This window comes from Sminthopsis crassicaudata, chromosome 6 (assembly GCF_048593235.1).
Source record: "Sminthopsis crassicaudata isolate SCR6 chromosome 6, ASM4859323v1, whole genome shotgun sequence".
Lineage (NCBI taxonomy): Eukaryota > Metazoa > Chordata > Mammalia > Dasyuromorphia > Dasyuridae > Sminthopsis > Sminthopsis crassicaudata.
Genome location: NC_133622.1, coordinates 107,844,857 through 107,862,481, shown reverse-complemented (window position 1 = coordinate 107,862,481; position 17,625 = coordinate 107,844,857). Strand labels below are relative to the sequence as shown.

Sequence of the window (17,625 nt, the reverse complement as noted above, 5' to 3'; positions counted from 1 at the left end):
AGCTTTCTACTTTCTTGTTTTCCCCTCCCACTGCTGTATGATGCTTCATGAGTTAATACTACTCTTAATCTTCCTTCAGGATCATCCTTCAGAATGTTTAGCCAGTAAGCTTGTGCCCTTCAAACTACCATGTCCCTCTCCTTGGCAAGGAAAGCAAATATTTTGTGATTGAGGCACTTTCTGGGCTTGTTGTGGCCATTGTAATAATTTCTTAGAAAAATAATAGTGCTCATTTATATGACAATTATTTTTAGAGGCTTTTACTCAAAACAGCCCTAGGATATTAGGTAGGGCAGTGCAAGTATTGTTTATATCCATTTTACAGGTGAGGAACTGATGTACAAAGCAGTTGAATAACTTTTCCAGGATCATATGGCTAGTCATTGTCTGAGCTGGGATTTGAACCCAAAGCTTCAGACTCTATTTCTGGCAGGCTTTCAGAGATTGAAAATAATGGAAAAAATTTTAGCAGGTACTCCATCTTAAAAAAAGAAATGTTAATTATGTTTAAGTTTTGTAGCTAAGCTGAGATTTTAGAATTAAACCTAGTTTATGATCCTTTATATAAGCATGAAGCTTATTCCATTTTCCCTTTGGGTGGGCTACATTCAAGTTATCACCATTAGTCAACAATAGTCAGTGGTAGAATGATTTATTCTTGGAACCCTCTGTGTTTCTGTTGAATCATTTATTTGTGCGACCAATTTTATACTGTTATATACACAACTGTGCTAATATCCAGACTGGGAAAACAACATCAACCTACATTTAATACCCTGGTTTTGTAATACTGGCATTAATGAATACTTCTAGAAAGAAAACGTGTGATGAATTCAGCTTTCAAGTATGTTGGCAAAGGAGATGAAGTTCTATTTTAAATTACACTGTATGTTTGTTTTCCCCTCAGTTCTAGTTGTTTCTAAATGCATTTCAAACAAGTTTCCATAGTGACATCTGGTGGTGGTCTTGAAATCCTGAACAGTATGTTTGGAATGAGAGTCATTCTTTATAATTCAAGATTTTTTGGTTCTTTGGAATTATTTCCTAATATTGTATTAGTTGTTTTCTCCCAACCCGCCTCCTGCCAAATGCCACTCTTGTAACTTTAGAATTACACAGCTAGTTATATTGGAATTTTTAATAACATAATTCTATTCATATAATAGGCTGGTTCAAAATTTTCTTTTGTGGGCACAGTATAGCCTCCCTGTGATTTTCCACCATTGACAACCTCTTTTTGCAAGAATGAGGCTGATTCCCTTTACCTGCTTCCACCACATTTTCCTTCCCATTGGCATCCTTTACCTCCTCCTTTCTACAGAGAATTCCTTGTACTTTGATGAGTCAGGTTTTTACTCTCCTCCTTCCTGAGCCTCAGGCTTGTAACTCATTTATCCCTGTCCAGACTCTTGCCTTGAGTCTCTTCCTGTACTTCTCTGTCCAAACTTTTCATCAACTCAGTCTAAACTCGATTAGCTTCTGCCTCAGAAATGTCAGGGGAATGAATATTGAAGAGACACAGATAGAAACAGAAATGAGAAGGTCACAGAAGGGGAGTTGCAAAGAGAGAGGAAGGAGGCAAGAAATAGAGGAGAAATGTGTAGCTGCTTATAGGGATATAAGAAGATACATTTTTAAGAATAAGAATGGCAGAGAAGTGTGGGGGTGGAGGTGTGAGAGACAGACAGACAGGCAGGCAGACGAGTGGAATTTGAGGCAGCAGCTATGAAAATAATGATAAAAGTATGATGAGTCTATGAAGGGAGCCAGGAGAAAAGAAAGGTCATAGATTGAGATAAACAGAAATGAGGCTAGAACTGAGGTGGATCGTTCTTATAGTCTTCCATTCACAAGCTTGCAGTTAACCTGGATTCTTTACCTCTCTAGTTATATCCAGTCAGTTGCCATTTCTTATCCATTTTATCTCTATAGCTTCTCCTTCCATTCGGGTACTTTTTGGGCCCTCATCACCTCTTACCAGGACTATTTAGAAACTTTCTGATTGGTCACTGTAGCTCTTGTCTGTACTGTCTCCATTCTCCATTCATGAGCTGCCAAACTTATATTCTTGAAATGGAGATATGATCATGTTACCTAGGTTAAGATATCTTCATTGACCCTCTATTCCTAATAAGATAAAATATCCAGACATTTAAAGCCTCCCACATTCTACTTTCTGTATCCCTTTCCATTTCTATTTCATAGACTCTTTGTTCGAGTCAAACTTAATATGACTCCCCATATGTAGCACATTCCACTCCACTTCCATGGCTTTGGACACATTGTTTCCTGTGTATTCCTTCACCTTCAGAGAATTTCTGACTTCTCTCAGAGCACAGCTCTGTTGTTGCCTGCTACACAGGGCCTGTTCTTGATCTCTCCAGTTATAAAAGTGTTCTCTTTTCTCCACTGTTCCTTCTCCCTCTTTAAGAACTAGAGAGCATCTTACTTTTTTATCTGTGTATTCCCAGTAACCACAGTGCAACATAGTAGGTTCTTTTTTGATTTAACTTTTTAAAAAATATATTTAAGCCTCTTTTTTTTATATAAGTTAATGACCCCTGATATTTTCCTTTCCCCCCACCCCACTTCCAGCCTTTATCACAAAGGAAAACAATGAAAGAAAACCAATTCTCTTGAGAGCCAAATTTAAGGTATATATGTGTGTGTGTGTGTGTGTGTGTGTGTGTGTGTGTGTGTGTGTGTGTGTGTGTATGTATATATATATATATATATATATATATATATATATATATATATATATATATATATATATATATATATAAAAAAATGTTTTCAATTTAATTTATTTCCTCTGTAATCCATTATATCTTTTCTATTGAGACAAAGAATATATATGCCTCATTATCTTTCTGGTAGTCTTTCCATTATGTTACAATACAGAATTTCATAAAAAATAGAAAAAAAAATCTCAAATCTCCTGATCCCCAGTCTTATGTTTTCCAGTTTTTGTGTATAAACATATGCATATCCATTAACATCTATTTGAATGTAGTCATGTATCTTTAATTTTAAAAATATGAATAAATTGTACATCTTTATTTTTTTTTTAATAAAAATTGGATAAGATTCTGTTTCTTGGGTGGTATTGATAAACTGCTAATACCAAGCCAGTTTTTAGAGTGATGAAAAGCAAAAAATGGCTAATAACATAAGTAATCAGAGAATTAATTTTTCAGAAGGAGAAAAAAAGGAATTATGCATATACTCTGTCTTCTAGGAAAATTTTTACTACTATTACTTGTCAAATTATATGATATTTTTGAGGCCTTGGCAAAGAATTAAAATTTACATGTTCATTTATTACATCTGCATGTCCTTCATTTTCATGTTTGAAAAATCTTATCTATTCTTTTTTTTTTTTAAGAGAGAAATTTTGCTTTTTTTTTTTTTTTTTGTTATCATTTTCTTAATTCCTAAATGTCAGTAACTGGAGTAACTTTATTGTAGAGTTAACATGTACATGTCTGGTTACACTACAAAAGAACTAGAATAAGAACACTCTTCTTTCTCTAAAATAATAAATTTAAATATGAAAGTGACCTTAGAGGACTTCTAGTACAACCCGTTCATTTTACAGGAAACTGAGACAAAGTGAGGTTAAAGTAAGATAAAGGATACTGTTTCCTTAAATTTATGACTTTTCACCACTCAAAACTGTTTATATTAAAAAAAAATACAAGCTGACAGACTGGGACAAACACACCAATTATTTTCCATATTGGGCTCTGCTGCTTTTGAGAAGTACTGTGGAATAGTAGATTTCATGTTGAATTTGGCATCAGGATAATCTGAATTCAGATCTTGCTGACTAGTTGGTCTTGTAGTTTTTGAAGTCTTTTCTTCCTCAAAATCAAATGTTCTTAACCTGGGAAATTGTAAACTTGGTTAATTTTTAAAAATAGTTATCTCAATTTAATTATTTTTCTCTGTAATCCTTTATGAGTTTGTGTGTGCATGTATATGTATGTGTACATGCTGTTAAAATATTATTATGAGAATAATTGCCAGACTGATACAGGATAGTGATACAGGACAAGGAAAAAAAAATTAAAGTCTTCTGCTCTAAATCTATTATTCTATGATTCTTCAATTGCTTTGAGTGTGTTTTATCATTTATAAGGAAGCATCTTTAATATGTTCTTTTTTGTTGTTGTTTAGTTGTTTCAATCATGTCTGACTTCATGACCTCATTTGGGATTTTTTTTTTTTGGCAGAGATACTAGGCTTTCTTTTTCTGCTCATCTGACGGATGAGAAAACTGAGGCAAGCAGTATTAAGTGACTTGCTTATGGTCACACAGCTAGGACATGTTTGAGGCTAAATATGAACTCATTTTCCTGGGTCACCTAGCTGCCCTTCCTTTCTTTAAAGACCAATAAGAATTAGTGAAATATCATTAAATATGATGATTATACTTCTAGTGCTCTATTCTCCATCCCTCAATAACTTCTTACTTACAAATTAGTCATTTACCAACAAAAAGTTCTTTAAAAAATTATAAAGAAATTTATTAACTTTTTGAGAAACTGGGGCCTTATTTCACCCATTTAGTAATTTAAAAAATACAGCATTCTTTTCAATACACCATGATGTCTCAGAGAGATAGATTTTAGTGAGTGTGACATAGATGATGGTTATCATCCCAAAAGCATGGATTCGTGTGTGTGTGTGTGTGAGATAGAGAGAGAGAGACAGAGACAGAGAAAGAGAGTGCACTCTTTGACCTTCTAGTGATCCCTTCTAAGAATAATGTCTTTAAATGCTTAAAATAAAATGAAGGGGATTAAAGTGGAAACTAATGATATTGAAATGCAATTGTAAAAATAGTTTTGAAAGTTCACTGACCTCAACTCCAAGGTTTGTAATGTCCCTGTTGTACCTGCTAGGGTTCTGTGCTAATATGTGAAGCATTGGTAGTGTTCTAAATTGGGAGTCTAGCCAATTAGACCTGGAAGTTCATCACTTCAGGAATTAGTAAGCAGCCTACTACAACCTGGTTTGAAAGATAAGGGTGAGGAGTCTGGTAGGTCATAGAATGTTGGTGAAAATGGAGCATCTGGGAAGACAATCACTGAGAAAGCAGCTAGTAATCTAGTAAAGGACATACAGATAGGACTGAGTACACGTCAGGAAGCCTAGAACAAGCATATCAGCGCACACAGGGTAGCTCGCATTCAAGTAAGCAGAACGGGTTTGGTTTCCAAAAAAGCAGCCCAGAGCAGGCCAGAACAGTTGGGTAGTAGTGGGTGTTCCAGTAGGCAGATTGGTTTCACAGTCTGGGAAATTAGCTGAGAAATGCTTGTGGCTATTGATTGAAGAAAAAAGTTCTGTTCTTGGTCCTGAGATTATGCTATATGCTGTTTCTGGGCAGATAATGTTGCTAGTTTTGTGCCAGCAGGTCAAGTGAGGCAGGATTTTACAGGTGCTAGGGGTCCTGAATAAAGCAGAGATAAAAGACTAGGCCTTTCATGAAGTCCTGACAAAGATTAAAAGGATTAAAAAACAAACAAACAAAAAACCTCTGCTATTCAGTACTAATGCTGAGAAATAATTCCTTTTGCATCAATTTAATTATTTTGGAATTATTTGTACTTGCTTTTATAGTGGTGAAGCACCCTCTTTTCTGAACATTATTGAAAATACTTTTAAGTAATACCAAGCCTTAAGGAACTCTTTCAGAGTACCTATCTGGGTCACTGTCTGGGATCCTATTCCATGATCCCTGTTTGCATTTTTAAGCTGGAGGGGATTTAAGGAGAGGAAGGTTTTGAAGAGGAGGCAGCATTGACAATTGCGTGGTGGCTTATTCTTGGATCTTCAAATGTTCTTACTCTGAGTAGTTCAGGATGATTGTGAAGAAAGCTTTTAAACAAATAGCGTCTTTCACATATTATTAACCTGTTAAGAATGGGTTATACACATGTAAAATGTATGGGATTACCTGTCATGGGGGGAGGGAGTGGAGGGAGGGGATAATTTGGAAAAATGAATAAAATAAAAAATAAAAAAAGAATAGGTTATAGAAGCAATGAAGGTTGAAAACAACAGGAAAATAATAGAGATGACATTTTTGAGGATGACATTATTGAGATGCTGGTAGCTCTTTGACTTTCTCTGGAATCATAAAGTTAGTATATTTCAGGTCTTGAGCACTATTCCTCCTGGCTTTGAGACTGACTCTACTCTACATCCTTTTTATGTCCCGTGAAATGGGGACAATAAGACTGGTTTTAGAGTTGCTCTGAAGAAAAACATTTCATAATGTAATTATTATTGGAATATATATTCTCTAAGTCTTTTTTCAACTTTCATAGCTAGTGTGTGGTCCCTTAATTAAAGATTTCCTTCCCCTACTATAAGTATATTACCACATGCATTAATTTCCCTATCATTAGGAAAGGCTGGGATGTTTTATGCTGGCATGTTAATTATATTCTATTCAGGGCTTCGTGTTGAGGTTCTGCCTACTGTAGAGTTTTGTGTACCAAATGAAAATCTACAAAGGCTTCCCTGCTCCTTCCACCCCTTTCCCTCAACCCCAAGCAATAAACACATTTGTGATCCATTTGTAAAACTGTCCCATTGTGAAAGTTTTTTTGAAATGGTGAGTAAAGGTTGTTGGCTGACTTTCTGAATTGTGTTTAATATTTCTTCTCTGTTTTTTCTCTAGGTGTCATAGAGACTGCTGAAAAGTTGGACCGTGAGACTGTCTCCCATTACTGGCTGACAGTCTTTGCAACAGACCAGGGTGTTGTTCCTCTTTCATCATTCACTGAGATCTATATCGAAGTTGAGGATGTTAATGACAATGCACCCCAGACATCGGAGCCAGTTTATTATCCAGAAGTCATGGAAAATTCGCCCAAGGATGTGTCTGTTGTGCAGATTGAGGCTTTTGATCCAGATTCTAGTTCTAGTGACAAGCTGACCTATAAAATAACAAGTGGAAATCCACAAGGCTTTTTTTCAATACATCCCCAAACAGGTATGTACAGACAGTGGTTTTTAGTGATTTTTAAGTTATTTTTATGCAGTCTTAAAAGTAGAAAGTGCTCTTCCATGTATTATATAAATATTCGCACTGTTTCTCTGATGGACACCAGTCAAGTAAGCCTTGCTCACTTTTAGGATTCTAACCTTTTTGTTGCTTGCTTTTCCTATCATTGCCCACTTCTAGACATAGTAAAAAAGAATGGGGATAGAATTGAATTTACTTACAGGAAACTTTAAGATCACAACAAATGTTGTGTTGCCATGTGGTCAGAGAAGGAAATAGACAGAGAGATTTGGCAATCACAGAGTTCTTTCAGTGACAGTTGACAGATTCTTCATTTTCTTAGCTATTCAAATTAAATACTTAAATAACTCTTTCCAAAAAGATATTTTATAATATTGCTTACTAGAGAAATTATACTTTCAAATGAAAACATTTTATCTTCTGGCTTGGGGACTGTTACAGTTTGTAGGATTTATTCTGATAGAAGGGTATTACCAGAAGAATAATAGAGAGATAGCAAGATACCAAGCCAGATTTGGAATTAAGGGAGTCCTGGGTTCAAATTCTTCTTTTTTACCCATCTTGGCTTTGTGACTCTAGGCAAATCACATTACCAGGGATATTACAGTTTACTTGTAGGAAGAAAAAAAAACCAACTAGCTAGTTAGTAGATTAATTACTCTTAGTAAAGCTGAACAGATCGGTTGGGCCCATTTTTAGAACCCACATGGCATCATCTCCTGTCTTTCATTGAACTTCATACATCCTTTTTATAGGCCAATATATGAAAGATGATGTTTGTTTAAAAGTCCTTGCCACATTGTTCTGAGCCCTGAAAATGTCTGATTGAGATGTTCAAGCAATTAGTTGCCATTTAATTTGACTATTTACTTTTTATAGACATAGGAGGTTTTTGCTTAGTCTGCTTATTTCACAGATTCATTCAGAGAAATAAGATATGTCAGAATTAGAAGGTGTTTTATAGAGAGAAAGCATGTCATAGTGGAAGTAGAATAATAATCATTTATGGAGCATCTACTCTGTGCAAGACATAGTGCTGAGTGTTTTGGAACATTATCTCATTCATTCTTTTCAACAACCCTATAAGGTAGGTACTGTTATTATACCTATTTTACAATTGAGGAAACTGAGGCAGACAGAGGGAATGTGATTTGTCCAGGGTGACACAACTAGTAAGTATCTAATTTGAACTCAGATCTTCCTGGCTCTTAGGTACTATACAGTTAAATTAGCTTTAGGGAGTTTTTGGAATGTGAATTTCTTTTAGAATTCTTTTTTAAGTTGAATTTTGTATGATGTGAGTTTGCCTAAAGTAAGAACTGTCTGTAAATGAATATAGATTTTGGGTATGACATTCTTTTCTGTGTTTGTGTCTCTCTGGAAGGATCCTAAATTGAGATTTGTTTCACGTTTGATAGTTTCTTCTGAAAATATGAATAGCTTTCCTAACATTAGAGTCGACTATTTCTTATACTACTTGACTCATTTAGTTGGAAACCTGTGAATTATACTCAGGGCTGCATATTCCTCAAATTTTTTTTCTAACCTAACTCTTAAAATACCAAATACAAGCAATATAAGTTAGCAGTGTTTTCCAGAACTTTTGGTGGGGGAAGTATTTTCTCCCTTCCTATTAGATTTTAAGTTGTTTCTATATAAAATCAAAACCAAAAGCCTCAATAGCAGCAGTTGATTTGGCTAATGAATAATTATCAACATTTTAAAAGATAAATTTTATGGTGGATGGATGTGATTTTTTTATGTGATTGTTATTTTTAGATAATCTACCATGCCAATTGATTTCTCCCTTGTACTAAAAAAGGAATAATTCAGTGAATATAGCCATACAGTCAATTTTATGACCGAAGCTGACAACATTATATCCTCACAGTTCCTAGGCTTTTATACTAGAAGAGGCTGGTATATTTCATGACTTGTTTTCCAGGATAATTGGTAAATTACTCAGACTTTGATTTTTTTGGTTTGTTTGATTTCTTTATCTTACTGATTTTATATAGTCTTCTGATTCTCTTTATCTCACTTTGCATCAGTTCATAAAAAGCTTCCTCTTTCTCTGAATTCCTCATTCCTTACTACATAATAATATTCCATTAAATTCATATGTATTCTAATTCAGCCATTCATAATAGATAGATTCCCACTTTGTTGCAACAGAAATGCTATGCTTTTTGTAGGTTTTTTAAATCTAGCATTGAGAAGGAGTTCACAACCTATGAGACACGTTCTTACTCTTTTGTAAGTGGAGGACAAAAGGCACATGAAAGGGCTTATAGAGTGAGCTCAAAATAGACCTAAAGCTAGAAGAGACCTCAGACTGTGTAGCCTTTGCCCTTTCATTTTTCAGATGATGAAACTGAGACTCAGGTGGCAATAAGGAAAGAAAAATCAGTCCTTAGGGAAACAAATTTCACTAAAACTCTGCTGATTTTAGCAGTATAGATATATTCTAGGTTTCACAGCACAGTGACAAACTTCCTACTTTTAATAGTATTGCAAATTTGGATATAATGACTGCTTTAGAGATTTAATAATCAATGGGTGAGATGAGAATGGAAAAATGACCAGATTTTTAGAAGGAATTTTGAGGAAGAAGGTCAGTAGCTTTTTTGAGTCAAGAAAGAGAAATTAGAAGAAAAGATGTTGGAGACACCAAGAAGAGAAACAATTATTTTCCCCATTCAAATATTATTTACTACTAATCCAGTAATAATTATGTTCCATGCATCTTATTTCCCTTTTTCAGTTTAGTGTGTGTTAATCCTTCCCCCAAATCACACAATAGTGCACAATATACCTCTTAGAAGAAGAGGAGGAGGAAGCAAAGAAATAAAATATAATCTTTTGGGTAGGACTTCCAGGGAGAGCTAAGAAACCCCCATTGTCTTCTGTAAAATGGTGATAGTTCCTCTGTGTTGTCATGTCTTTGAACAGACGCATGATTTACCTGGCTGGACCACTTCTTTTGAGTATCTACATTTTAACAACTCTCAAGAGAAAACGTCTTCTGAGAATTCTAAAACACTAACTGTAGTGAGAACAAATCTTTCCCAGGAGTCAATAAGCTAACTTTAGAATAAAAAGCAAATGTAGCCGGCTGGCAAGACAGCAGGGGAAGTAATCTGTTAGCTTTCACAGGTGAGGTTTGGTTTTTTTCCTGATCTTAAGGTAGATAGTAGTGGAGAAGAACATAACAGTTACATTAAAATACATATTAAGGAAAGCTGTGTATTACATTTCTAAGGTTGACTTTATCATATACCATACAAAGGTTAGAAAATACTTAGCCTAAATTAATTTTGTTTTTGATGAAATAATTTAAAAAAAAAACATTTCTATTTAGGGATACTTCAATGGCACTGGAGAAATAGTTTCTTTGTGTTTCATTTTTAAGAGATTATGAGCTATCCAACAAAGAATGATAGTGATCCCACATCAACATTTAAATTAGTTAATGGTCTCTACCACTATAAAATTTTATAAACAGCACAAGTTTATATTCTTTGGAAACTAAAGATGGCTTACATCTAATACAGAAATTTAGTTAGTAGTCAAGTGGAAATTGGTAGTGTCAGAGTGGTCAAAACAAAAAAAACTAAAAGCAATAACAAGCAAACAACAACAAAAAAAACATTTCAGAAGAAGGTGGGATCATTAAGGAACTTAGTCATCTCAATACTATATTAGCTCATCATTAACTGTCCTAGAGGGAAAATCTTTGAACGTAAAAATTAGAAGATGCAAGTTATTTCAGCTTTTCTTTTGGTCTTAGGAAGAAATCTCGTCAAAATCCTGGCAGTTTGTAAAATAAAAGACCCTTTTATTACATTTTAAAGGTCCCATTTTATGGATGAAGAAATTGAAATTTAGAGAAGTCTTATAATCCAAATTAAATAGCAAGCTAGTGGTAAAGTTGGAACTAAAACCAATGTTTACTGCTTCTCTCTGTCCAGTCTTTCTTTTTATATTAGTGAACTTAGATAGCAATACTGTCAAATTTTCAAAATGTTGGCTCTGGAACTCAGACCCTTCCTAATTCTCCCCAGCTGGTAGTATCTAAGCTTCTGAATTTATTTATCTTCTATTTCTTCTGTGTGTCTCTTATCTATACTTATTTATACAATATTTGTCTCCTCTAATAAAATGTAAACTCCTTGCGATCAATGGATTCTTTTCATTTTTTTCTTGGCATCTCTAGCACTTAGTGTATTTAATAAGTGCTTGATAAACCCTACTTATTGATTGATTGACCCCTATTATTTCATTTAATTGGATTTGGCTTATTTTCTAGGTTTTGGATGGATCTTTTAAAATCCCATTTCTTTCATAAGATGCATTTAGCTTTTTGTTCTAGCTTGTCATCTTAGAAATCTTGTAAACATGTATGCCTCCCATCAAATCATTAATGAAAAATGCTAAACAGATCAGGGCCAGAGACAGTCCAGTAGCACTCCACTAGAGATTGCCCTCCAAATGAACAGTGATCCCCTAATCACTGTTCATAAGACCTAATTAATCAAATATTTACAGAATTTCCTTTATCATTATTATTGTCTCATTTTTGCATGTCTCAGTTTTGTCCAAAAAGATAATATGAGAAACTCTTGTCAAATGCTTTGCTGAAATGTGGACAAACTATATCTATAATACTCTCTTAATTTAATTGGCTAATGACCCTGCCAAAAAAGGTAACATTCTACCTTAATTCATATAAGTTGATGAGTCACTGTTTCTCTTTACACTTGTTCCTTATCTGTCTCTTTACAAATGTGTTCTAAAATTTTTGCAAGAAATGAACATCAAATTCTTTAGCACATAGTTTGAAGCATCTGTGTTTTTCCCTTTCCTTAAAACTGGTGAAATGTTTACTCATCTCTCATCTTTGGGCAAATCTTCTATTTTTTTTTTTTTCCAAATGTGAGTGAGAGCAGTTTAGCTGATTTCTTCAGCTCTTTTCACCACCTTAGGGAAATCATCTAGGCCTAGTAAATTTAAATAAATTCACTGAAGACAGGCCTAGGTACTCACTATCTCTTTGTTTGCCTTAGGATTTCAATATTATTGACAATATTTTATCCTCTCTTTCCCAACATGCAGATGATTCTTCTTAGTAGGGAAAAATAGAAGCTGAATGAGATTTTGAATATTCTACTTTTTTTTTTCTCTCACCTATTACCATCTTCTCATCCTTGTTCCTTCATCATCCAGAAGGGTGATTTGCTTACATCCCTCAACTAATGCTGCTTTCCTGACTTTATGATAAAAGGATCTGCCTTTGTTCATTTGATCAGTGTAAGTACCAGAGGAGAGACTGAACTCTTGATTTCTTTACAATAGGCAATTTTTAGATGTAGAAATTGTCTCTGCAGGTCTGCAACTTAAAATCTTGAGGAGTTGCTGGGGAAGATGAAGCCTTTAAATAGAGATCTGTGACCTGAAGGCCTACCAGCTACCCTATGCACCTTGTTGCTACTCTTAACGTTTGTATCTTTTTAACATCTTAAATGAACTGTTTGAGGCTTTGTGTAAGAAGGTCTCTTTTTGCTTGTTAGTCATTTGTGTTTGTGATTCTTTATTTTATTAAATTAATTTAATGGTTTTATTATTAATATTATTTTTTGTTCACCTTGAAGAAACTTCAAGATACATTGGAGTGTTTGTTTTCATAAATTCAGAAGAAACAGTTAACAGAAGGACCAGATAAAAAAGGATGTAACTTGTTCTGTCCTGTTCAAGGTTAGGAGATAGTAAAGTAGGATAGAGGTTAAGCTTTGCTTGAAGCATTTGTTAACTTATTCTTCCCAGAAGGAACTAAGGCTCATTTTAATGGTTATGCAGTGTATGTAGTGGAGGGAGAATATATTTTAGGGTAAATGTGTAAGAGGCTGAGTGGGAAGTTCTACCTCCTGGAGGATCCAGCATATGGAGAAACAGGGGAGGGACCCAGTAGCCTGGAATAAGGACATAATGCTTAATCTTCCTCTCCCAGGTATACACCTGTTCTATAATAGGACACACACCCATTTCTGTGGATGTGTAATAAAATAGACTTTTAAAAACTTCACCCCTTTCTGAGTCCAAGAGGTTTATTTCGATATCTTGTAGAATCCAAGGCCATGGGATCCTACCAGACAATCCTCAAAACAGTGAAATCTGTCATCTCAAAGGCTTGGATAAACAGAACAGCTAGATGGCTCAAGGGATAGAACTGCCAGGTTTGGAGTCAGAAAGACTCATCTTCCTAGTTCAAATCTAGTCTCAGACACTTACTGGCTTGAGATCCTGGGCAAGCCACTTAACCCTGTTTCCCTCAGTTTCCTCGATTGTACAAGAAGCTATATATGCAAAGTTTCACTATTTCTGCCAAGAAAACCCCATATGAGGTCATGAAAAGTCAGACACAAATGGAAAAAGTACTGAAGCATCACCACTGCCATGATCAACAACATTTTGTGCTATTTCTAGCAGTTTGGGCAGCTAGTGATCCAGTGGAAAGGGTCCTTGACCTGAAGTCAGGAAGACCTGAATTCCTATATGGCTTCAGGCACTGACTAGTTGTGTGAAGTTGGCATTTCAAATTCAGCATGTCTAAAATACAGCTCATTATCATTTCTTCCAAACTCACCCTTCCCCAATCATCCAAGGTCACAGTTGCAGCTACCCCATATATCAGTCATTTGCCATTTATCATTTCTTTTTATACAACTTGTCTTGTGTACAACCTTCTCTCTTCATTCACAGCCAGCACCATAGTTCAGTCCCTTGCCATAATCTCTTGCCTAGATTATTGAAATAGTTTCCTGTTTAGTCTCCCTGCCCCATTCCTTCCAATTCATCTTACACACATCCACTAATGTGATATTCCTAAAGCCACATCCTATCATAAGTTTCTATGTGATAATGGCAGCCCATCTGCCCCATTTCCAATAAGCTCCACTGGATTCCCTGTTAACTTTTCTAGCTTTTAAAGTTTTTCGCAACTGTACCCTTCCCACTTTTCTGGTCTTTTTCCATATTACTCTTCTCCATCCTCTGGGCTCCAAGACATACTGGCTTGGATGCTCCTTCATAGGTAACCTTTCATCTCCTGTTTCTGTGCTTTTATTCAGCTGTTGCCCGTGCTTAGATTTATTCCTTTCCCTCTCTGTCTTCCTTTCCTCATTTTTTTCCTTCTCTTTATTCTTCCTTCCTTACCCATCTCTGTCTCTGTGTGTCTGTCTATCTCTCTTTCTCTGTCTTCCCTTTGTCCTTCTCTCTTTTCTCACTCTTCCTCTTTCCCGTTCCTTACTCTTCTTCTCTCCCTTCTTCCTGTCTCTCCCACAGGGCTTAGCACAATCTCTAGTACACATTAGGAACTTTACAAATGTTTGTCTCTCAGGACAGCTGCTTCCTATTCTTTTTGTCCAGGTGAGGTAGGGAGGATGCTCCTAGGACATTTGCTTTTGTTTTTCCCTTCTTCAGTCCCTTTTAAAATGCTCTCCACCAAGTTTACCCTTATTATTTCTTTTTGTAAAAATAGAAATACATCTTTTTTTGTGTGTGACAATGCAACTTTCAGACAACCACTGATTTTTAGAGCTATAACATCTAGACCATCTAGTACATCTATGTGCAAACTAGAAGATACAGGGGCCATAGTTTGTGAGCCTGATCAGGTCCAATCCATCCTCATACATGAACCCTCAGCAGCATTTTCAACAAGTTCTCATTTGAAGCTTTCTTGAAAATCTCCCATGAAGGATACATATTTGGAATTTTAATTGACCATAAATGCTTAAATTTGTTTTCCTACTGCTTCCATAGATTGATCTAAGTTCTTTCCTTTTCAACCAAGCAAAGTAGAACTCTTTATTCTAATAGTTCCTAAACTATCAGAATCCAGTCATTGGATTCTTCTGAAACTTCTTTTCTCTAAAATGTCCACACCCTATTCTTCATTTGATTTGGGACACAGTCTTTTATCTAATTAGTTTCACTGATTAAATTACTGTATTCTGTTACTTTTTTTTTTTTTTGGCTGAGGCAATTGGGATTAAGTGTCTTGTCCAAGGTCACACAGCTAAGAATTGTTAAGTATCTGAGGAAGATTTGAACTCAGATCCTCCTGACTTCAGGGCTGGTGCTCTATCCATTGCACCACTTAGCTGCCCCTATTCTATTACTGTTTTTCAAGCAAAAGTCTCAATGCATTAAGATTTCTTATTTTCCTTATTATTCATAATAGGGACATTCACATCAATATCATTGGTATTGCTATTTTTCCCCTGCCTGGAATATGTCTCATGACTTTCATAACATCTTCACTGCCTCCTTTCTTCCCATGTCATATCTGCTTCTCTCTGTAGTATATGACTTAGTTTAATAGGGGCCGTTTTGTCTATCCCCCACTCGTCCAATTTCAGTTTAAATTCCTCTAGATAGATGTACTAGGCTTTAAACAAATATATATTATCCTATCTTCACATTAGATGCAAAAGCCTATCATGCCTTTATCTTAGTTCACACATCCAAATCTTGTGCCGTGTCACCTTCTTTTTAACCAAATACATGCTTCCCACATCTGTACCCTTTCATCTTTTAAAATATATACCTTCAGTCAGCAGTAGTGCTGAAAACACCATCTTTCCCCCTTTATGCAGGTTAGTGCCTTAAGATTTTTCAGAATCTCTAACTTTTATAGAATCTTTTTGGCATTATCATTTGATTCATCAAAAGTCAGTATTGTTGTTAGGTTGACAAGTTTTCTTTAAGAAGTTTTCAATCATGTTCCATGTGCCTACCCTAGGAAGACGGCGTGGTTCTTTATTATTCATGTCATAATGACATATGTACTCCTCAGCAAGGAGTTGCTATCATCAAGGATTTGTCTTTCTGTGCTCACTAGTGGATGTCTTCTATCTTAGAGGCCCCATGGAGCACAGAAAGCTGCTTTTTATTAAGAAGGTCTACTTTCCCCCCTCTCCCCCCCCCCCTGAATCTATGACATAACTTAATCTGGTCTTCTTTCCTTCCTGTAAGTTTGGATTCATCTGTGAATTTTCTTTCCTTCCTTCCTTCCTTCCTTCCTTCCTTCCTTCCTTCCTTCCTTCCTTCCTTCCTTCCTTCCTTCCTTCCTTCCTTCCTTCCTTCCTTCCTTTCTTCCTCCCTCCCTCCCTCCCTCCCTCCCTCCCTCCCTCCCTCTCTCTCTCTCTCTCTCTCTCTCTCTCTCTCTCTCTCTCTCTCTCTCTCTCTCTCTCTCTCTCTTCTTTCCTTCTTTCTTTCCTTCTTTCTTTCCTTCCTTCTTTCCTTCTTTCTTTCCTTCCTTCTTTCCTTCCTTCTTTCCTTCCTTCTTTCCTTCCTTCCTTTCCTTCCTTCCTTTCCTTCCTTCCTTTCCTTCCTTTCCTTCCTTCCTTTCCTTCCTTTCCTTCCTTTCCTTTCTTTTCTTTCTTTTCTTTCTTTTCTTTTCTTTCTTTCCTTTCGCATTTTTTTTTCTAAATTCTTTTAAGGGCAACTTTCTTTTCCTTAAAACAAGCTGAAAGAGAAGACAACTTTCTCCTTTGACAGTCAATCAACAGATATTTATTAAGCACCTGCTGTGTGTTAGGCAATATGCTAAATGCTAGAAATACAAAGAAAGATAAAAGATAGCCTTGTTCTCAAGGAATTCACAGACTAATGAGAAAGAAAACATGCAAACAGCTATCTACTAACATTATATAGACCGGATAAGGTGGAGATAATTCCAGAGGGAAGGCAGAAAAATGAATTTGCATTTTTTGCACCTGTAGTTTATTGATTCTAGAAGGAACACATAGTGTTTTCTCTGAAAATCATTGGAATGTGCAAATTCAACATAGCATTAACCTATCTTGGTTTGTTCTTAACAGCTATATAAACAGTGTAAAGTTATTGGGTTTTAGCAGTTCCAGATGAAAATATGTGCTTCTTGCATGAATAAAATTTGATGAAAAACTAGAGTGAAGTTTTAGATTAGAATCTAGCTCATCATTTGTGAATATAAACTAACATCTTGGAACAAAATGTTTTCTGAATCCATCTTTTCCATACTACTACTACTACGTGTTGTAAATAAGTATCTTTCAGAAGTTAAAATATGTAAAACATAATATAATATTTACACACAAATTCTGGAGAGAAAAACTAGTGCAAGAGAATCTCATATGCCAACTTCACATCAGTATAAAGAGGTTGTAAATCACGGCTTGATTTCTTTGGTCACCATTGAGCAGGGACTGAATTAGTTTTAAAGACAAGAGTTGGTTGTGGACCAGTGGAGAAGAGACAGGAAGCTTTATAGAAAGGAGACAACTTTGTGGGAGGAATGAGACTGCATTAGAAGGGTGAAATTGGTAAGGATTTGGGAGGGGGGGGTGGAGAAAGATTTAATGGAAAGTCTTTAATGTTAAACTGAAGACTTTTGATGTTACCTTTCCATTTATATGAGTAACAGTTTCCTTATGGGAATTCTAATCATTTGGAACATCTTTTTCTTCTTTGGTAGATAAGCCTCAATTGAATTCAACAAATATTGATTAAGCATCTGTTATATATAGTGTGCTGTTTCT

The 17,625-nt window shown here is 35.5% G+C and overlaps 1 protein-coding gene across 3 annotated transcripts in view; it reads left to right on the top strand.

Annotated features, from left to right (window-relative positions):
* FAT1 (FAT atypical cadherin 1) overlaps positions 1 to 17,625 on the top strand; it is a 168,711-nt gene that overhangs the window by 70,744 nt on the left and 80,342 nt on the right. For all 3 annotated transcript variants that reach the window (XM_074273944.1, XM_074273942.1, XM_074273943.1), the window contains exon 3: positions 6,695 to 7,009. In XM_074273944.1, the coding sequence (XP_074130045.1) occupies positions 6,695 to 7,009 (315 nt within the window). The remainder of the gene's footprint in view (positions 1 to 6,694; positions 7,010 to 17,625) is intronic.